The following is a 23348-nucleotide window of genomic DNA, read 5'->3' as shown; positions in this document are numbered from 1 at the left end:
GGAAAGAGGGATGAAGGTAAGATTTACACGCCTCGCGAGAGGAAAGAAGGTACACGTGAACCTTTCGAGACTCATTTCAAGAGGGAAAAAAGGAAAAAGAAGAAGAAGAAAGACCGAGTTCAAGTGGGAGGCGAATAAAAAGTCGGAGAGAAACGTTAGCGGCATTCGGCAGACTTTTGGCAGAACGCGAGGAATCGCGAAGATATACGACTGTCCCGGCGAATTTGAAACGATCGAGCAGCACGAAGCGGACACAATTTCGCTCTACCGCTAGTCATAACGGAAGTGGTCTGTAAGACGAATATTTTGACAGGCGAGAACAAACCGAGAAAACTGACCGGGTGAAAAGATTCGCGCGAGATTGCCGACACTGGGCTGGCTGCAACCGCAACAACGGCAGCTACACTGCGCGATATGGACGTTCGCCTTATAAGATGAGACAGAGCCCGGAGGGTGAGTACAGAAGGGCGAGGGAGGAGAGAAAGAGGAGGGTTGGCGCGATGAGAGAGTCGTGATGCAGACAACGCGCGCATTCCGCCTAACTTGCGCACCTGGTGGATCTCATTCGCCGGGAACAATATGTCGAAATTAAGAACTTTGACCTCGTCTGAGGATTAGTTTTGTCAAACTGCACTAAAGCCAAATGTCTTTCTGCTATCGCGTCAATTTTATGCTGATCTTATCTCGCTCTCTCACTTCGTTGGGCAACTTCTTGTAGTTTTTCGCTTCGCCTGGATAGAGTCGCTCTCCCTTGTTCGCATTACGCTTGTCGCTACTTTTATATTCGGAAAGAGAGAGAGAGAGAGAGAGAGAGACAGAGAGAGAGAGAGAGAGAGAGAGAGAGAGAGAGAGAGAGAGAGAGAGAGAGAGAGAGAGAGAGAGAGAGAGAGAGAGAGAGACAGAGAGTTCTCTAATATTAGTGTTATACATACATAACTATATCGGTACAATGTATACTCTTTTTCTTTGAATATAAATTTTTAATTATTGTTAATTCAACTATTATATTGACTAACTAATCTTATATACATTATTTTCCCGCGTGTATATTATTTTCCTCTTTTCCCATGTGTATATTATTTCTCTTTTCTTCCCACCGTATTATTGGAATCATCTTCCTCACCGTCTCACTCAAAGTGTATATTTCATCCGTGGACTTTGTAACAGACGCTTGTCCCAGTTCCCAAAAAAAAACTGGCCGACGATAAATCTCGGTTATTCTCTCTTATTTATTGACTAAAGTTAACAGATTTAATTCCTGAATTTTTCAGCGCGCAACTGTGTCTGTCGCGTGTTATGGGAATTATGTGTAAATTATCTACCAGTTTAAATAGATCTCGGTTAGTTAGCTTTGTTTTTCTTCATGCATAAATTTAATAATCGCGCTTCATCTCTGAATCTTGAAGGAACTGTCCCGGATCCCAAATCGGCTCCACGTCTCACCTCTGTTTACCCAACAACCACGTGTGGCCAGGGATGCCAAGAATATATCCTAGCCACCATTAGGCACATCCGCATGGGCATATCCCCAATGATTACAGGTACCATGGCTGGAATAATTGGCAGATAGAGGAGAAGGCAGGAATATGATATACCCATTATGTTCTTGACCCATAAAATTACACGTTTAGTTACAAGAGTTACATCCATTACACGTACACACATCTTGCGAACGTGCGCCGTGCTTATTCCGGCGTTAAAGCGTGCAAAAATCACACCCGGAATTTTCCTTAATTCCCGAGAATTTTCGAGCATTAAATTTCAAAGACACTGGCCAAGGAAATCTCGATCTTCGGGTACCGCAGAACCTTCGTGCCTTTTTTTCACTTTCGAGATATCTTTCAATTTTTCTTCTTCTCTTTGCGAGAAGAAACGTGTAATTTCAAACGCACGCGGCCTGCATAATCTGCGCTTGTGTGTGATTTCCCAATGAGTCTCGATCACGATGATATTCTCGGACGCGCGATTCAATCAGGTAAGGCGCTGCTACACGAGCCCGACCGGCGGCGTGAGACTCGCAGAATGAGGAATCTCATCGTCAACCGGATCGCCGGGGGCGTAAAAACGTGTCACGCACGCTTCACGCATGAGAGGAGCAAGAAGCAGGTAGCCAGCCGGTTTCTGAAATCTCGACGCGGCGATCTCGTTTCGTTCGCCAAGCGTTAACCTCAACGTTACGTGGTCGCGGTTGTGCGTCCGAAAGAACAAAAAAAAGAAAAAAGGCGAAGAAGAAGAAAGAGTAGGAAAAGAGGACAAAAAGAGAAGAGAATACACCGCGAGAGAAATATAATGAGCCGTACGTGACTTTAATAAGGGAACGAGGCGACTCGACCGGTTCCCCTAGTCCTGACTTGCGCGCGCGCGCGACTGATCGCTACCGAGAAATATTATTTAATCTCGTCGCAGATTTAATGAGCATCGCTCATTAAGGGATTAATTAATGGAATTCGCCGCGCGCGCGCCAACACCAAGGCTGCCGGGCGGAAGTTTGTTCCGGATAAAAATAACGGGATCGTTGAAACTTCTAATGGCGTATCCGCGCGCGCGCGCGATCTCCATGTCCCACATGCGAAGTTCGTCGTAACGCGTATCTCGGCAAAGGATCCGTTCGGCTTGCGAAGTTAGCCGCGCGAAGACTACAATATGCGTACATTAAGTCCTCCGGTAGCCGCGCAACGCGCGTTAGCCCTCGTCAGCTGCCGATCGCGGATTATTATTACATCGTGCTTGACGTGGGAGCAAGATTCAGCAGGAGAGGCGGAATTTTCCGATACCCTCGCTCTTAATTCAATCAGCATTGAATGCAATCGCAAGCCCCTCCGCAAAACGCTCGTCCTGAAAACCCGACAAAGGTTCGCCTCGAAATTGCGACTGCTCGGCGGTCGCTTCAATTATTAGCAACGACGATCGATCGACTTTCCGATCACACCGCTACCCTCCGAGACCACCGCCGCCGCCGCCAGCACAGCTAAACGCGGGAACTTCGCGGTCCAATTGCGCTCGTGAGCCGCTACCAATTGAAGAATCTCCCTGCTCGCCGGCCCCGAGCGGGGGGGGGGGGGGCCGGACGAGTACATCGCCTTTGCAGAGCGACCGACCATTTTTGCCCGGTTTCGAGAGCGAGCGAGGCTCTCGGGAATTTCGATACAATGCGAGAGAGTCGCGGAGGATGTGGGACGGCTCGAAGCCGAAGAACGGCGGCAGCGGCGGTCGGGGGTGGCAGGAGGGTCCGGTAGGACGGCAGGAAAGGGTTGCACGAAGCCTTAGAGAGGAGGTAAAACTACACGGCAGCACACCGAGGCTGAGTCAGCCGAAGTCGACTTTACACTGGCGCTTGTTACAGCCGGAGATACAGCGGACGAGCAAGGATAAGAAGAGGGAGGGTAGGTGGAGGGCGAGAAGCGGGCGGTAGGAGGGGAAGGGTGCCGTAGAGAAGACCGGGGTCCCCGCAATCCTTCCCTATCCGCCGACTAAAACTCTAAGTCTCTATCTATCTGCTTCCTCCCGCTGCAACGACATCTTCCCATCCCTCTCCCTCGCTCGTTGTCCTTTTCGACCGAAGCACAGCCCTCTCGCCGCGTTGGCGGTGTAAGCCAGTTTCGCCCCGAGGATTCGCGTCCTAAGCCAGGACTCGTTAAGAGCTGGCAGATTTGATCCTTTGTATCGTCCTTGCAGCTCTTGCTCGAGGGCCGTCCGGTCCGCTGGACCGCCGCGCGCGTGCGCGCGCGGACTCTCATTCGGTCTTACGGATCACGGAAAATAACGGAAACAATTATTAAGGATTTTCCCGCGCCACCGTGAGCGAGCGAGCGAGAGAGAGAGAGAGAGAGAGAGAGAGAGAGAGAGAGAGAGAGAGAAGGGAAGAGGGTAGGAACAAATATATGTCCTCTCGCTGCGCTGGATTAAGTTCCAGGACGATTATGGATCGCGTGAGTGCGGACGAGAACGGCGACAGCATAAAAAAGCGAATTAATCGTGGCGAACGCTTGAACCAACGCTTCTTGCGCGGACTCCTTGCCACCATGTAATAGCACGGCGCTACGATAGCTGCGATTAATTTCTTTTTGTCGCGAGCCGCCGGCATCGTGGCACTCGAGAGCCTCACGTTCCGCGGAGGCGCAGGCGCCGGCAAGACCTTCCTGGCGCGGCCACGGTAAAACTTCCTCTTCCTGCTCTTTTTTCGGAGCAACTATGACCGCTATTAATCCCTCATCCGTAGCGGTTTGATCGAACCGCTGGGCACTAATAAGTATTGCCGCAACTGGCAGCTTTGCGGTGTCGAACGAAAAAGATTCTCCTCCCTCCCCTCCCGAGGGAGTGTGCCCGACCGGGGAATAAAATTGCTCGTGTGAACCGCAGATTGAGAAACTTCACTATAATCACGCAATTATAATCACGCAATTTTAAACGATAATGACAATACATCTCGACTCGTATGATTCACTTTAAAATTCACTTAACAGCCTAAAAGTGCCAATTTTACGACGCCGCGACGCGCGGCCGCGTAACTCTCCCGGCCTTGTTCTTCACCATCGCGCCGTCATATCATCGCCCGTACAGCCGCGCCAGCGAACGACAGATACAAACGCAATGCAAACAGCAGTGTCTTCGCCTCACGGTAATTACCGCGCGACGCTATCGAGTGGCCTTTGACCGCGCGAGATCACAGCGCCGCACGAAAGCGTCCGGCGGACCGTCAACAACAAGCACAGTCACAGTAGCCGCAATCCCCTCGTCAACGCTGCGTCAACGCGCCGACTATGCCGATTTCATCGGATTTGACCGCTGTCGTAACGAGTCTATCGATAACGATCGGAATAACTCGCCGTGATAATGGAGGATGAAGGAAGATCGGGCCTGACGGCACGGCACGATGAACGTCAGTCCCGAGCCACTTGAGCGATGTCGACACTCGCGTGGCTTCCCACACGCTAGCACGTGAAAGCGACGGACACCCGTCGACGGTATTTAAAGTGGCTCGCATCGACAAGTGCAGCGACGGTACGGTGCGCACCGAGCGAGCGACCGGTGGCTGCCGCCGCCGCCGCCGGGGTTTCCTTCGATTATCGAGGAGGAAACTTCACACGAACGTCGTTTCCGCTTTCTCACGGCGCGCGCCGGTATTCGCCGTCGATCGCGCGCGCGTGCGTCTCCGATATTCGCCGCAAAGATAGACACGCGAGCGCAGCTCCGTAGAACAGAAGATACCGTAATGCTGCCGGCGGGGTCGAGAGTCACACAGAGATTACGCGAGAGAAGATTCAGAGAGAGAGAGAGAGAGAGAGAGAGAGAGAGAGAGAGAGAGAGAGAGAGAGAGAGAGAGAGAGAGAGAGAGAGAGAGAGAGAGAGAGAGAGAGAGAGAGAGACCCGCTCCGCGCAGTTCCAGGAAATCTCGTTATTCCGCAGCGGATCGCCGCGCAATTGCCACAAATATCGTGCAACAATCCGCCGCAAGCCTCCGCCGAAACGCGGAGTGTCGCAATGAGGCGGGAGAATTGTAGATTGGAGTAAAAACGGCGCCACGCGCGCGCGCGCAGCTGCGGAACACGGTAGCGCGCTGCGGGTTAAATCACAAATCGCGAAGCTATAAAGTGACGCCGTCGCTGGAATACGAATGCGCGCGAGGGGAAGAGAAGGCGGAGGAGGAGGAGGAGGAGGAGGAGGGAGAGCGGATTATTATTGCTGATGCGCGATCAGAGCAAAAAGCGCTCGCGGTATAGTTACCCACGGCAACTCACGTTACGCCGGCGTAGAAAGGCATACATTAAAGACCGGTTGCGCGCGGCCTCTTCTAGAGTCAATTTATATGGGCGGTTGAGCTCATCACGGCGAACCAATTACAATGTAGTATTCGCATTCGGAACACGCGCTATGATCGGCCGAGCGCGCCGGCCGAAGCGCGCCTGCAGATGAGCGAGGCGCTTCTTCCTCGTAACTTCCGCGGGATTAATTGAAATCGATCAATCGCCGAACACAAACGGCTGAGCGCGTCCGATCGTACGTGACCGAGAGCTTTGGTGGACGCGACTGATTAATTTTCTCCCTGCCCCCCCCCTCCCCCCTATCTTTTTCTTTTGTTTCTCCGACGATCTTAATAGAGGTCACAGCTGACGGCAAAGAAGCGAGAGGTTTTCACGAGCCTCTTTAACCCTTTAACGCCCGACCTTTTTATAAGTGTTTTAAGAATAAAATTTGAGTTTTTTTGAACTGAGACTATATAAGTAGTGATAATGAAAAAAAATATCACAATTTTATATTGGTTCTTTTTATCGTTCGTTTTTTGTTTATTGGTAAATATGACTTGGATCCTAGAAGCATAATACGAAATGAGCAACTTATACAGAGAAAAATGAAGGGTAATCTATACGACATAACTCTGGCAGTCAGCTTGACATTTTTGAGCTGAAACTTTACTGTATTTGTGAGTGAAGTTTATCATTCAGAGCGTCAAGCTTACTATTTCAGAAGAATATCTTATAGATAGACCATTTAGATAGTGAATCGTCCCTTCATTTTTCGCCGCATAAAAAACTGTAGGTCACCAGGTTTCGCGAAAATAGCTTGATTTCTTGATTTTCGTGTCCATCATACTGGATTCGCCATTTTGAATTTCTATATTCTTTTAATTTGACATTTTGCATCTGAGAAAGCTTCCAAATGTATAAAATTATAACAGATACCAATCTCATTCATTTATAGTGCACTTCTAGATGTCAGTAACAACGCTAACTATGCCTACTTGGAATTTGACAAAACATGCTATCATTAAAACTGAGCTAAAAACAGACTAAATCGAATCTACATACAATCTATATACCATTTTGCGGAAGAAGAATTCACACTTTACAGTGGTGCGAAGAAAACGAAAATCCTCCTCCTCCTTTGACTAAGTTATGGATTCTTAAATGCGTTTCTGGTAATTATAGTTACCAGTAGGCGTTAAACGACGCCCAATCTAACGACTCGACGGCATTGAATTCCGTCCGATTCTATTATAACTTCACGGACGACGGTCTTCGACGCGCACGACGAATTACTCGCAACTTCTCTCGTGCAAGCCATCCGTTCAAGCGCCATTTAAAGCGCCTGACTCGGGGCAAATTTATCGGCCGGAAGATGAATGTCGCTGTAGCGATGACGATTGCTCGATAATCTCCCGTATGGCCCGATTACCGACGCTTACCGTCGTTAAATATACAAGCTCGGAAATAGTCGGATGTGTTTTCGCGTTCGCCCGTCGGGAGAATTACAGACACACGTTTCAGAGGGACGGCATTAAAAATTGAAAGGCGGTCATCTTTATTTATCGGGCCGGTCATTAAAAGGACACCGGGCGCGCGGACAAAGCCGAAAGACAAAGCCGGTGTATCGGTAATTGGCTTAGCCGCAACACGATCGATGAGTCGTACCGCCGTCGTAGGACGAAGCAAGGGGGGATGGCAAGGGCGGGGTGGGGAGGAGGGAGCCAATAGAAGTTGAACCCAATTTGGTGGACCCCGGTAACTTTCCCTCGCGCCGCCACACCAGCGGCAGCCGGGGCGCGTTTCGGCGCAAATTCCCTGCCTCGCACCCGCCGAGGAAACTTATTCCGTCGCGTCTAATTCCGACTAATTGCGAATTAATGGCAACCGCCACTGTCTCCGAAGTAAAATATCACTATGCCGTAGCGTACCGGCGGCTTCCTCGACTCGCTCCTCGCCATTTGGCTGAGCGCCCGTCAATCTTCACGAATCACATCTCGCGGATCTAACTTTATCTTTCTCCCCGCGGGATCTGCTGCAAAATAGCGCGCGCGCGCGAATCCGGTCCTCTTCGTTCGCGAAATAAAGCTGGGAATTCTTCCACTTTAAAGTACCGATTAAAAGAGCTCGAGCGTTCGACGTTCGTCGCACGCTGGCCGTTCGCCGATTTATCGATGTCATTCTGACGGAGAGAGAGAGAGAGAGAGAGAGAGAAAGCCGACGTCGTCTCGCTTGAAATTGCCATAAAACGACAATCAATTACAGTCACATATCTCGGACGCGCGAGCGCGAGGGCGAACGCGAACGCGAGCGCACCGCGACGCTCGGATCGCGCTCCGCTTTTGGCATAATCGCTAGCGGTTGGCGTTATTTATCGATAGATCGTATTTCACGGCTCAATAACTGCGCTCTCGCGCCACGTCGCGAATTTGCATGCGTATCGGATCGCTTGTCAGGGACATATCAGCTCGTGATAACGGAGCGACGTATTTGAGGGGTCCGCGATTTTCGCGCGACGCCTCGCGCGATATTAATCTCTTCGAGCGGGATCGATTCTCCCCTTTCTGCCTTCCCCGTAATTGTTATTTCATGCGGGACGCGTGCTCGTACTCCGACCGGATGATTTTGTAAAATAATTGTGATAATTGAGCCGAATTATGTATGCCAGAATTATTTGCCGGCGTATTGGGGCACGGCTGGTCGATAACGCGCTCGCTCGCACGCGTGCGAGTACACTCGCGGATACATTTTTAATCGCGTTTCATCGATCGCACGCCGCTTCCCGATAATTTTATATTAATGTCCGGAACGAAGTCCCCTCCCGCGAGCGCGCGTGCACGCATAAATATTTTATGCCGGTTCGCAACGGGGAGATTACGTTGTTTCGAAGTGACAATAATCAACGAATTCATCAACGCCGCGGAATTGAAACGATACACGTTATTATATGGTGAGCACATATTATTATTATGTAATAATTATTGCTCCATTATCGATGTCGTCGTTTAATAATAATCCGCGGTAATGATTGTTTATTTATTTATTGAAGCAACGGGAATCGCATCCCAAGCAGATCCCTCCGCGAAATAAGAAAAGAAAAGAAGAGAAAGAAGAACAAGAACGAGAGGAAAGAAACAACTTCCTTCCAGACAGCCGTAATTATTTCTACGAGTTGTATTTCTCGTGAACCCGCGAGCACTTTGCAGCGGTGTTCGCCGCCTTACTTTCCCTTTGACTCATATATAATCTATTCAAGAGCCACGATGACACCGAAGAACGCACGGCTTCTGTGAGGCGCTAAAAAAATTTAGACGGGGGGGGGGGGGGAGAACGGAGAGCAGAGTGTAAAGAAGAGTTAAAGACGTCCGACACCGACATCAACGTACAAAACTGCCATCTGCTATTCTTAGAGGAAGCCGCGAAGAAAAGCTGACGTATCAACATCGCCGTTTCTCGCGCCGCGGAAGAAGTCGCGCGTCCGAGTCGATCGAGTTTATCCGCTTTCGATCTACATAAGACCATATTCGGCACTCCAAGTTCACCTCTATGCCCATCCTGTCGACAAACTACGAGATCCGGCTTGATCTTGAAAATGAATTCCGTGTCTGGAATAATCGCGATCAGGAAAGATTTAATATTAAAATAACTCCATCGCTCCCCCTTCCCTTCCTCGTGCCGAAAATCGCCGGTTCGAATTTCCATATTGGAAACTCGGCTGCGACAATCCGCGATATTTTACAGCCGCTTAATCGAGTGCCGACGCATCGAAAATTGAAAATACTGAGTCATTTCGAAGATCCCGTTAAAAAATCACCGACCATTCATCGCGCTCGCCAAGGGATTATAAGCTCATAATTGATCGGCTATTGTGAGATCGGCCGACTATTTTCCGCACTTTCAAAGGAGGCAGATGGCTGAAAAGGTGAACCCGATATCTTTCATTCGGACGTCAATACATACCGCCGCTTTTCGGCACATCGTATCTCCCTACTTACGTCGACGATCGAGACGAAAAAGAAAGAGAGAGAGACAGAGAGAGAGAGAGACAGAGAGGGAGACTAAATAAGCGTAAGAGGGCCTCGTTAAAAAATTCTCAAGCACACATGCTGCTTTCTCGAAGGCAGTCGGGAGATAATAATTCCAGTGGTCCCAACAGAGCGCTCGTTCACGCCCCGTGTACGAGGATTTTGACAGTATCAGGCCACCGATCGCGGGAGGGATCGAACCTACCGGGAAAGTAGCTCTCTCTCTCTCTCTCTTCCTCTCTCTCTCTGTCTAGTCGCCGAGCGACCGGACCGGAGAAACCGAGCGATACGTTATAAGTGCCGATCTATATTCACGAAATGGAACGCGATCTATCTCAGCTGCGCGCGATGTCGGCCGTTCTCCGCGATCCGCTCTCTCTCTCTCTCTCTCTCTCTCTCTCTCTCTGTCTCTCTCTTCCTTTTCGCCGAGCTATTGTTTGCTCGTGTTGCTTCTCGCGCGATTGGCTCCCGGATGTCGACCGGTCCAGCTGGGTGGCACGGTCCTCGGCAACTTCTCCGAGACATTTGCGTCGCGAAGACGCGATACGGCACGTACGCTCGGCGATGCTAATCGCCAATCGAAGGGTTGGCCCGGGCGACTCTCTCAGGAGAAAACCGAGGGAGGCGAAACGCAAAGTGTCGATATTCCTTGAACTCCCGGAGGTTCGTTTCCTCAAGTTCCCCAACGACGGCTTTAAAACAGAGTCGTTACGTTCAACCCTTCAATCGCCGACTGGCTTGCGTCAGTTTGCGTTCTATACAGCGGCTATAACGTCCCTATAGATAGACCTGAGCCGCGCGCGCGCGCGTGTGGTGTGTAAGCGGACAAAGAGCTATTATTTCTCCGATTGGCTGCAATATCGCGTTAACCGGCAATCGGCCGTCATTAAGTTTGCAAATAAAAGCCGAGGCGTTATCGTGCGCGCGGCGTCGCCACTTGGCAGCGCAATAAAATGAGAGGAGGATACGATCGAGCGATTCCAGATGATTCATAGGTGTTATCTTATGGCAAAACACGGCCATGCCCCGCTCTTTAGAGAATCTTAACAGCACTTGCAAGGGCGTGCCCTGCATATGTTGCAGACACTGTAGAGCCGCTGCAACGCGTCACAAGGCGAGTGCACAAAGCTGCTGCGCGTCCGACGCGACGGCGACGTGCTCGCGCGCTCTCCCTCCTCTCCGAATCGACGTATATAACAGTACTTCATCTCGATGAAGCTCGAGGAAACAATAACAGCGCGGTCGTTGAGACGATCGCTCTCGTCTGCACCCGCGCGCGCTAAGCGGCGTGTTAAGAGACTCGGTCACGTTACACGGCGATAAAAGGCCGAGGGAAGAAAAGTGAAGGGGAAGGAAGGGGCGACGGGAGGAAGTCTCCGGGACGCCAGCAGCCGCTACGGAGAAATTCCTCCTGGGCATACGAGGCGCGACGCGATCCCAGGAGTTCATTCCGTGTGCCATAACACCGGCACCCGGAGCTTCTGACCCGGCAAGTAGGATGGAATCAACTTGGCCGGAGGCTCATCGTGAGGACGGCGATCCTCAGTCGCCGCAATTTCGCGCATTCGCTCCGCCACGGATTTCCATTGCGATTCTACCACCACTGCGGTGCGGACGCGACCGAGGGGGCGCACGGGGGGAGGGGGGGGCAAAGGGTGACGACGGAGGGTTCAAACGGTGCCGCGCGACAGCGGCGCGCGAGCATGAGAATACGCATACGCGCGCTCGCACGTAATACACACACACACATACACACGCGCGCGCGTGCGTGTACACGTGACTGCATTTACGCTGAATCCTATTTGCCTCGGCTAAAATCGCATCGCGGGGCGTGGGGGGGGGGAAGGAGGAGAAGGGGGGAATCCCATGGCAGCAGTGCCTTGGGAATAGCCGCCGCTCTCGCGCAGTCATTTCACCCCGCTGCGCTCGCTCTCCCTTCCTCCCACCCTTATTCTTCCCGCCTGCCGTCTCCAACCTCCTCCCCCTCTCACTCTCTCCCACACGGTTCTCCGCAGCACGGTGCATCGCGCCGCCGTATGCAGATGCATCGTTAGCATTTTTACGCAAGGACGTCGCGCCGGCGGGGCTTTTATCATTTTCTCGTTTTTCCTACGTCGCCGCACCCCGTGTCGCGCCGGTCGCAAAAGGTGATTTAACCCTTCACGCGCGCGCGCTCGCTCGCTCGCTCCGTCGACCGTCCGCGGGCGAGTGGATAATGTCCGGGGACTACCAAACTCTGAAGGTTGATTTCGAGCGCGCACGAGGAAAGGAGAAAAAGAGAGAGAGAGAGAGAGGGAAAGAGAGGAGGTCAATGGGAGAGTCAGCAGTTCGCGGGTTTAGCCGCAACTTGCTAAATCCGCCGTTTTCTCCGCTCATTGTATAGTCATAAAGACGAGGAAGAGTCGCCGGACGAGTGAGCCGGGGAAGCTAGTTTATTATAGTCGCGATTGGGAAAGCGCAGCTGACCGAACTTCGTTACTGGGCTCGTGATCTAGATAGGGTTAACTAACCGGCAACTTTTAACCCGCGAGGGTATGATGCGGAAAGAGACATTTAACTTGAGATACGCGCAGAGAGAGAGAGAGAGAGGACTCTCATACCACTATCCATACGTAGAACGCGAGAGCGAGCAGAGTTTCTTACGATCGTAACTATGATCCATTTGGCGGCGGTTAGCTCTCGCTTCGCGTGCTATAGATACGATCGCCGTAGGGCGATAAATACAGTCATTGATCGCGCGAGTGCGACACGCGAGTGTGACGTCCGGGGGGTAACACGTGCTTCTATGTCCCTGTAGTCTCCGACTTCTGCTTCGCGTAAGCCCCGCCGCGCTTCACACACGGCCGTGTCTATCACACACGCGCGTTCGCGATTACTCTTTTAACAGCGGGAAAAAAGCAAGTTTCCGCACTAAACAAGATACCGGGGGCTTTGCACACGGCACAAAGGTATCAAACGTTTCTCACCGCGCTCGCCGCCAAGCGAGCGCACAGTTCGTCAATGCGAAGGGGCGAGGGGACGCGATAGCTCGGCGTGATGGCATCGACCGCGCGGAAGAGCGCGTTAAACCGTCCCATCGTCGACGGTATCTGCGCTGCTTTATTAAAACGCGCGCGGCGCGGTGCGGTGCGGTGCCGTGCTCGAGCAAAAGTGCGACGATACGTACAAATCGACGACGACAAGAGTTGTCGCCGCTACCGTTCAAGGCAACAACCAGACCCAAGGGTGAGTGGGAGGGCGAGGAAGAGGCGGGAGGGGAAGGGGAAGGAGAACGTCTGCCACGAGGGAGAGTCGCGCGAGATATTTTAATAAAGCTGTTCGCGAATATTGCGCGCCCGCCTGTCGCTCGACAAGCCGCAAAACAATACGCGAGGAACGTAACGAATTAAACATCTCGCAATTGGACGCAATTATTTGGCCTCGTTGAAAATGCAATCTACCGACGCATTACGGAGGATTATGCGAGCGAGCGAGCGAGCGAGCGGCTTGAAGCGGCGGATGCGCAATTCGCGCTTTATTTCGCGCTCGCAAAGCGCAAGCGAGCCCGCACGCGGTTAATCCCGTGAGTCTTCTATGATTTAGCGATACACCCTCTTCGCCCCTGTTGCGCCGACTTTATTAATTCATCCAGTTATTTGCCATATTCGCCCTTGCTCCCCCTCCCCGCCGGCCCTCTTTGTCTCTCTGCCTATCTCTCTCTCTCTCTCTCTCTCTCTCTCTCTCTCTCTCTCTCTCTCTCTCTCTCCTCTCTCTCTCTCTCTCTCTCTCTCTCTCTTCGCCTGCCCCTCGTCGTGCTCCTCTCGCAGCCGTTATTCCCGTTACGCGCGCGAATTTCGCGGCTGTGCGCGCTGCGACTAGCGGTATTTGCCGGCTATATCATTTATTCAACAAACAGTCAGCGCGTGTCTGGCGACGGACGAATTTACTATGCAAAACAGTCGGGTAGCTCGAATGACTATACGCGCCCGATGCGGGATCAAGATTTTCGATCTCGACATATCGTTTTAGACACGCGCGTGCTGTTACGTTCCGACGTTACGTTCGAAACGTAATGATTATAAGAATTTCTTCGTGAATAGGGCAGAGACACTTTTTATAGAGAGACGAGTTTATTCGAATATATGTGTATATATTTAAATATACGCTGCGAGAGGAATATGCTACGAGAGGAACGGGAGGTGTTCCTTACGGGAAGGAAGACAACTGGAGACTGACGATTTCGTGACAAGTTTAGAGGAAAACTACTATCAAAAAAGAAGGGATGGGGTCATAAAAGTTGGTATGATCATAAAGCAATATTTGAAAAGGGATAGGAATGTTCGGGACATAGGTAAACAGACTACGGCTGGAAAGATACGGAGATATGTTAGGAACGTAACAGTGCGCAGGAGGCACTGATAGAAAAATATAGTTGAATTAACAATAATCTCACTATATTTTATAATTCATTTTGGCGTCAACCATATTTTTATAGTTTGTGGAACCTGCAAAATATAGTAGAATAAACACAAATATATAGTCAATGATTGTCTTAAGTAATTGTTTAGTTACTTTTACCACATATATGGTAATTTCTCATTCACAAATATAGTGAGATTTAATATTCATATAGTTATACATCTGTCATTATTTAACAAATATTCTGGTAATATTGACTATATAAAAGAGTTACTTTACCTACCATTTTATATTTGTATCCATACAATAATTTTACTTTAACTTACTATAATTCTTAGTAAAAATATTACATGGTTGGTTATGCTATGCCTATATCGTAATTATTACCGATATTATGGTAATACTTACTATAAATATGATACTTCGGACTATATCATTTAGTTACTATATCATTATAGTTCCAAGTGTCATATACTTTCCTCTTAGTGGGGGTTTTATTACGCGTGCGAATTTAATTGCACTTTTATGCATGCGACGAAGGGACAAAGGGACACCGCACTCGATCGATGACGGCCGGTCATCACTCGTCGACGATTTCGAGATGCGCGTCTCACACGTGCGACGCGCTGCACAGCGCACTCGATCGGAGAGTGATCTTGCTCATTACGCGGACAAACACTCCAACCGACCCTCCCTCCCTCTCTCTCTCTCTCTCTCTCTCGGGCGCATTCCCGGGTCGCGGGTGGATTGCGCGTACGCCTATCGCCTACGCAAGTGGCGAATTAAAGTCGCGCGTATCGACCGGAGGCGGCTGCGGGGCAAGCAAGAAATCGAGCGCAGCAGCGGCGGCGGCAGTCGCCCGGCTGGTCCGGATGCCCGCGGCTGGTCTGCTTCTAAGATTACGATCATAACGAAAAAGCTTCTCGCTCCCATTGGACGACGCCAGGCTCTTTCTCTCGTTCTCTCCTCGTCCGGCTAGCACTCGACTCGTCTGTTCTTCCTTCTCTTCTCCTCCTCCTCCTCCTTGTCCCCCCCATCGGCTCCTCTTTTCACAACGTATGAGAACGTCCGGCGACGCGGCTGCATCGCATAGAGCATTGCGCGGCACGGCGCGGTGCGCGGCATGCATTATGGAACGGACGAGCAACGATTCTGCCGGAAAAATTGCGGACACGCGAGACGGACGCGATCTGCAACCCGACGACCGACCGACCGACTCCCCTTTTCTCCTCTCCTTTGCTCTCCTCTCCTCCCTCTCTCTCTCTCTCTCTCTCTCTCTCTCCACAGCTATAGCTATCCACGCAGATAGCAGTGTTTCCCAATTTAATACGGCGACCGGGCCCCTTCGGAACACGACCAGACGTCGCGCGGTGCGCGTAATTGCGCGACTTCAACGGAGGAGACTCGAATACCGCCTTACCTTCTCTTTCCTGATATCGCGCTGCCCGTAATTCCAGCTCTTCCGCTCGCCAGCCGGCCCGCCGATGCGATCGATTCGCCGTGTACCGCCATCGTGGATCGTGCGGAGCGATTCGTACCGGAACAGCAATCGAGTCGCAACTCTTGGCAATTTGTCATTCGCCGAACTTATGTGTAATCGCGACGTTATCGCGGCAAGCGTGGCGAAACTAATTGGCCGAGAACCAACGTGACGTGAGATTCGCGCTGCACGGGGAGCTGGGAAGGGAAGATTGTGTTCTCCGTTTTCGCTCGGAGTTACGGGTACGCTATTTGGGAAACACTGACGTAGTGGAGGTACCTAGGTGCCGACCTACGCGTGGCCGACCTTCACGGTACTCGTCGCGGAAGATTGCTTTCCTATATCGCATCCCCTCCCGGCTGCGTTTCCATTTTGCGACAAACGGCCGGGAGGTCTCTGTGATGCAAACGCACCGCGACCGACCAATCATGATCGCGTAAACACGAGCGGATCCGTTCGCGAGCTCCAAGTATTTCAAGACGGGTCTCAAGATGAATAAGACAAGATTTTCCTCCGTATCTTCTTTCTAAGGACCCGGTTCTAAGGACCGACGGGGGAGAAACATCAGAAAAGGTGTTAAATGTCGTAAAGTTATCAAGGACCTGCGTGTATTATTTCCGTATAAAGGCGCGAAACGTTGAAATTGCCGCGTCATTAACGCGCGTGTGCGCCTCTTACGGGCGCAGCTCGAACGACTTTACCGCAACATTCTTCGATTTCAGGAGCAGCATTGTGACGAGTATTGTAACGCGCATCATAATCCCGGCGTGAGAGAAAGTGAGAGAAATTCTCAACAACGCGATGGCATTACATCCGCGCTGACGCCTAAATATACAGAGGGAGAGAGAACGCCCGCTCGCGCACGGGGACGGGGTTCTTTTGACGTGACGCGCGCGCGCGCGCGCGCGCGCGGCGAAAAGCCGTGCGCAAAGTAGTCGCTGATAAATCTATGCGCGGAATAACCGGGAAATAATGGCCAAGCGAAATGAGCATTTCGCGGCGTGCTCGATAAAAATATGACGCAAAAAGCTCGCGCTGCGCGACCAACGGCTTCTCTACTCTACTCGGCCTTTCTCTCTCCCGTTGATTCAGTTGGTGCGCTTCGCGAAAGAGATATGACGCGGGGAAAAAAGCATTAAAGAGAAGATGAAGAAGAAGACCAACCGACCGACCGACCGACCGAGCAAGCGACCGACCGACCGACCAACCAACCAACCAGCACACATCTATCCACTCGACCACGTTTGTAGAACGACCGACAGCGGGAACTGTCAACGGCCGCGTAACGCTAATGAAAGGGGATGGCTGGATATAGCGCGCAGGATCCCCCTCGCGTCCGGTCGCCCAAGAGCGGCATCACGCTCAGACGCGCGACTAACGATGTTTTAAATTTGAAAAACGCCCGAGAAATAAAGCCCCGTGCGCGAACACACACTCCGGCGGGCGACGCGACGCGACGCGACGCGAGGCTGTGTTCACGAGGAAATCGCGCGCGAACTAGATTACGCGCCGAGAACTTCTCCTGCTCTCACGCTGCCTTCGGCCGCGCCGTGAGCGCGCGGGCGTCTCTTTGAATGACGTCTTGTTATTCAAAGAGCCAACACTCTCTCCTCACCCCAGCCCTTCGTCCTCAGCCCATCGAGCGTCGTCGCGCAGCGTCGCATATGCGCCGGTATTAACTCCGAACTATTACGACGGCGTCGGATCCAACCGCAGTGCGGACAGTTCGTGATATATATCCGAGCAAGTTTGCTGACCTCGGTTTTGCTATCGCGAAATTAAATGGCGGAACGCGCAAGTCGGAGCTTGCGCGATCATTAACGTGAAAGAGAGGTGGCGCGACTGCGTTTTTTCCCTTCGCCTTCATTTTTTGCTCTCTTTTCCTTTCTCTCTTTCTTTCTTTCTTTCTTTCTTTCTTCCCTCCCTCCCTTTTCCTCGAGCGGCAGCGGCGGCGGCGACGACGATGCCGAGTCGCAGGCGGTTACGTAATGCGTAACGAACCGACCTCGAGTGTGTGGAGTCTCTACGCGTCGCGAGATAATTAAAAAATGATAACCATTAATTCCCGCTCGCACTGAGAACATTCCGTCCCAGCGGACCTGTCTCGTTTACCAAAAGACCGCAATTTTTTTTCACTCGGTCGCTCGGTCTCATCCGGACAGTCGGAAGGTGATCGAAGATACACCCTTCGCCCTCCGGATATGTGTTTCGCGATCTGAGCCGAAATTATGAATCTACGTTGATCCCGCAACTTGAAGGATCAGTGAGGGGTCGCGTGAGATATAGCAATAAAAATTAATAGGTTGTTTGCCTGCCTTGATGCTATCAATTTCTACTTATTACGATTTCTTTTCCACAATAAAGCTCGAAAAAACTCGCACTTATTCGAGAATTATTTAATACTCGATTACATATCAATATTCCGACTGCATTTAACATTTATACCTGATTTCAATAAACAACGTATTAATTATGTAACGTACTCAATTGCGATAGAGTATTGTTGTGAAGAGATATCAAATAAATGGGCAACGAGTGGAATAATGAATAAATAAAACGCGCTTTCTTTATTTATAATCGTCTTTTTCCCTCTTTATCGTTGAAGTTACTTCGGTAGAATCGGAAGCTTTTAAAATTTGCACAGTTAGAAAGTGAAGATACAAATCTCGGCACGAGGTGCGTGTGGACTAGTATTGATAGTTATAAACTATTTAAAATCTCTGATTGAGAGCGTAATTAATCATACATTTATATTTATGTGTCGTTAATCGACTGTTTAGATCAACGTGTCCCTCGCGTGTAAAACAAATACAGCTAAACAATCAGAGATTTATGAAGTTATTATTATTTATCAAATAATAACGGGCTATGAATCGTGGATGACGGTTTTAGAGTAGACTAAATTTCGATATCTCTTTATTTTCGGTATATTCATCGAATGTCCATTAACACACATCGACTGTGTCGCGCGGCTTTGCATTCATTGCGCAAAAGTTCAACTAATGACCGTTTCACCATTGGCAACAAATAAATAAGCGCATATATCTGTAATTCATGATGCTCTCTATCCATGGCCGCACGGCCGATTTTTCAAACGCAATTAATTACACTCTGTGTGTGTGTGTGTAATTTAATGAGACACGGAAATATGATAATACCGGTCACCGTGGTGGCAGTCACGCAGCTCAACGTGCTAAAATCGGAAACGTTCTACGTAACAAACTATTTCACGCACCTGAATGTAAGCAACGTGTCGCTACCCACGTCCCGGCGTCCTGCATCCACCGTCCTGCGTGGCCTGCCTGCATCCTTCCTGCGTGCTTCCGGACAGTCACTCACTAACACCGACACTCGCGCAGCAAATGTGATTCAAGCGGAGGAACAAGAGTTAACCAATGCGATGCGGAGACGCGCGGTTAAATATTTCGATAGCCGGATTCGCAGATGTTTGCAATCGCCCGGGACGGGAATTGTATACAACGCAACACGATACGCACAACACTCCGCGGAGCGCTGGCTGTGCGTGCGTGCCTTGTCTCGGCTCGAGACGCAATGACTCGATCAAGGACAAACGCGAGTACCAAAACAATAGGCGAGAAAGGGCTACGCCATCGCCCCGACAATCGCCGAGTGTGTAGCGCGTCGATTAGTGACGGGTTACATACGGTGGCCGAGAAATCACGATCTCTCTGCAGCCTCAGGACACCCGAGATCAGGTCGACTCGGATTACCAACTTATTAATTGCGAATTAATTAGGACAATCGCGTCTGCACTGAAAGGGAACGTCGCATCGCACTGGACAATACGTACAATCGGACAATACGTCGTCGGCCGACGGACGGCCGTCGCTAATTGACGCCGCGTCTCCGAGCGGCTCGTATTTTCGCGCGACACCATTGAGCGCCTGGCCACGATGACGACCGGAAGCTGACTCCAGGACGGATTACAGGACGGGCGGGATGCAGTCGTCGGCGACGAGATTTGTGGCTCTTGTGTCTCTCATCTGTTTTGAAACTCCAAATCCCCTCGAACTCCTCCTGACATTAATAAATGCAACGACAAAGAGATTGCGTGAAAGAGGAACGCATTCACCCCGTTTTATTTACCCACTTACTCTCGTTGTTTGTTAGATTATTTAATATTTGCTTATCACGTTCCACCTGTAGCTGAATATGTTGCATAATTAACGTATTGTTTGCCGAATTTGAGAATAAATATCAAGTGCGTGGCGGCGTACTGTTGAAAACGCCGATCGAATGCCGGATGAATCTCACACGAGTATATGAGCGCCCTCTTTTCTGTACTCGAAGATTTTTTCAAGTTTAATGGAACCTGCAGGGCGGGGATGCAAAATATTGACACGCAGAATTAATAAAAAGTAACTCTCCGTTAATCGCAACATCCAATAGGTAATACGCGTTCGTGCTACAATGTATCGCCGTCGTCGCGCGGCCTCGAGGATTTTCTATGCAATCTAATGCAATTTGCTCTTCGCTGTTAATCGAGTGCTAATTGAAAGAAAAAAAAAAAAGTTATATCGAGAGAAACGAAGAGGATAAAGGGAAGATTTATGTATCTGAGATGCATTGCGAGCATTCATGGGTGAAAAATATCGCGACTAACGGAGAGAGCCTAAATACATTCCGTGAGCACAATGAGCCGCGTGTTTCTCAAAGATCACCACACTGGCAACGCACACGAGCGTGGCGCTCCAGCGGTATAAACTGCGAGCCCATTTGCTTTATGATCCCCGTGGATGACTCGCGACGGAGAGATTAGCGGCACCGGGGTAACGAGAGCGAGTTACGGGAAGCGCACTTTCGCGGAAAAATTACGTACGGCAATCATCTCCGCGGGCGAGTAGTCCCCGGCGAGAGGACGAGTCCGGGCAGCGAGTGTCGTGCAAAATGAGGAGAACGCGTAATGACAGGCTGCTGGCTTTAGTGGGCATGATTGATAACTATCCGATGCGCTGATCGAAACGGGAGAGCCATTACTTATCTCTCGAATGACTACCATTAAGCGCGTTCCATCGCCGATGTTGGCGTGCCAGGGCGGACTTTACAATATTCAAAGAGGAACTCCACTCGATCAGTAGCACGGAAATAATTATTCTCGATTACTCTCGCCCGCCCACCCGCCCCGCTCCTCGCCGCAAGCCCGCGGCACTTTGCGGCCGCGGCTGATTTAAATATCGGTGAGCTTTAATGCACGCGCAGTACGCGCTGACTATTTCCACTTGCAGTGATCGCTCGAGAACCGGCGGAATCGGCCCGCTAAAAACACTTTACCGCGTACAATACTTTTGGCTCTTTTATTACCAAAGCACGGACGACCGCTATCTCTCTCTCGTCGATAGCTTCGTGAACACGCTTGTCCTGAGACAATCGACCAGTGACCAATCGAGCTCTCTCGCGATCTCCCAGAGCGCTCTTACAGCGGAACAGCGGAAAATAGGCGATGCAAATTGTACGTGACAGTAAGTGTCGAAGAACGCTCGTTTTTCTCACGGGAATTCTAATCGGAACATCGCCGTCGTGTTCACAGCGGCGTCCCGAAAGCCGGAAACGGAATGTAACGCGAAGGACGACGAATTCTGCGCGATTTCTCATCTCGGGGGCTACACAGCACGCTTGATGGCAAGCTTCGGCGGTCTTCAACTAAAGTTCGGATATTACGGCGTGGCCGTTTGCCGTACGTAAACGTAAAGCAAATGTTGCGCACGCGTGTCAACGTGTGACGTGAGACGAGACGAGACGAGAGTAATCAGGACGGCCAAAGAGCCGTCGCTTGCGAGGAGGCAAGCCAGATATTACTTGATACTTTGTAAAGAGATGCCGCTTACCTGAAGATGGACCTGGCCGTTGTTATCGACCCAGCCGATGACCATGTCAGCTCCGGCGCGACCGGACTCGGGCGCCTTGGTGAAACCGAGTCCGACATAGCCGAGGGTCTTCACTTGGATCTCGAACGTAACGTCCCTCTCGCCGGGCGTCCACAGCACTAAGAAATTATTGTCCAGCACAGCGCTGTGCTTCCACTCGACGGAGACGACGCCGCTGACGGCGAGAGTGAGCAGGAGGAGCGAGGTGCAGCCGACCGCAGTCTTCATCTTTCCGAGAGCGCGCGCGCGGTACGGGCTCAAAACATCTGAAACGCAGAAGAGCGAGGGATTCGTGAGGTGACCGTCTCTCTCTCTCTCTCTCGTTTGCGGAGGGATAATTTATGCTAGTTCGCAACGTAATTCGCTTAATGGCTAATGGAGACGGAGGGACACGACGGTTGTTAACGCAACGTCCTTGTCCTTCTTGCTCGTTAAGATACTCCTCGGAAAAGGAATTTCGCATTTCGCTGTGCAAACACGCGCGCGAGCGAGCGGGATTACGAGCGAGCGAGCGGTGACTCGACGTCGAGTCGAGGCGAAGTTGTCGAAGCGCGCAGGTTGTCGACTGACGCGCTACAATTTGTTCGGCCCGGAAACTGAAAAATCGCGTTTCACGACGCGATGTGTTATTTAGAGGGCGTTCGAGCCGAACGAGTTGTTTCAAGTTTTCACGGTGGTGACCCGCCCCGCGGCTGCCGTAGATATCTTTGTGCAAACACGTGATCTAATATATCATTCCGTTGGGAACGGAATAGAATTTCGCAGGACGTCAGACGCTCGTCCGCGAAATGGAGCGGTAATACAATAAAACGCTAAACGGAGGGAAAACAATGTCTCGCACGGCACGGCACGGCACGGCACGGCACGGCGCGCGGTCGGTTGCATTTCCAAAGGCAACAACAGCGCGGAACTTTCAGATGCGCGAGAACGCGTAATATCGAACAACCTATGCCGATATTTTCCTTCGATATTGCGACGCCCGGATCCGCGCGCGCGCGCCCATTATCCGCGAAACGAGTGGTTTCGGAGCTATCCGCCGTGTTTAAAGCGCAAACGATCGCCCAGCGCAATGCCGTTTTTCTCTTTTTCTCTTTCTCTTCCTCTCTCCCCTCTCGGCGTTCCCGCGCATGTGTGCGCACCCTGGTGCATCGCTGTTCCCTCCGCTCGCCCTCCTGCGCCGCGACTTGCACCGAGATAGTCGTACGCATCGTGTTTTATCGTCCTTAAGGACCACTGGCCAATGCAACGGTCGTTTACGCTTCGCGTTCTACTTGAAATCGCTTCAACCTCTTTACGGTCCGCCTCGTTCTTTTGCCGCGAGCCAGAAATACCGTATTTCTCGCGCCGGGACAGAAAATACAGTCGCTAGCGCGCGCGCGCGCTCGCGCTCGCGCTCGCAGGCGGAAATATTACGTATGTCGGATATATTGCCCTATTTTGTGCGAAATAAACTCAGCTCGATGTAGAGTACTACAATTATATCTCGAAATCTAGTTCAAGCGTTTTAAAAGGGCTTCACCAGCAGAACGGAGAATGGAGTAGTGTAAATCTCGTTGGCAAAGGAGAGCTTTCGTGAACGAGGTGCGTTAAGAAAGGCGGAGAGACAAAGAGGAGAAGAAAGACGAGTAGGAATGCTGAACGAAATAAAAAAAACGAGAGAGAGAGAGAGAGAGAGAGAGAGAGAGAGAGAGAGAACGAGAAGAAAAGAGAGAGACAAACAATATTACACTCCAGTCCTTTTAAGCTTCGCGATAGCGGCATTCGATTTCCTTCAGAAAGCGTCAACTGGCGCGACGCTTATATTCCACGGCAACATCCG

The 23348-nt window shown here is 50.9% G+C and overlaps 1 protein-coding gene across 1 annotated transcript in view; it reads right to left on the bottom strand.

Annotated features, from left to right (window-relative positions):
- Positions 1-23348, bottom strand: part of olf413 (DBH like monooxygenase olf413) — a 224776-nt gene that overhangs the window by 85368 nt on the left and 116060 nt on the right. The window contains exon 2 of the mRNA XM_011144247.3: positions 21491-21795. Coding sequence (XP_011142549.1) covers positions 21491-21757 — 267 coding nt within the window. The 5' untranslated portion in view covers positions 21758-21795. The remainder of the gene's footprint in view (positions 1-21490; positions 21796-23348) is intronic.

This window comes from Harpegnathos saltator, unplaced genomic scaffold, assembly GCF_003227715.2.
Source record: "Harpegnathos saltator strain DR-91 unplaced genomic scaffold, Hsal_v8.6 scaffold467, whole genome shotgun sequence".
Classification (NCBI taxonomy): domain Eukaryota; kingdom Metazoa; phylum Arthropoda; class Insecta; order Hymenoptera; family Formicidae; genus Harpegnathos; species Harpegnathos saltator.
The sequence above is the reverse complement of the archived record's forward strand: the minus strand, read 5'-3'. Positions and strand labels throughout refer to the sequence as shown.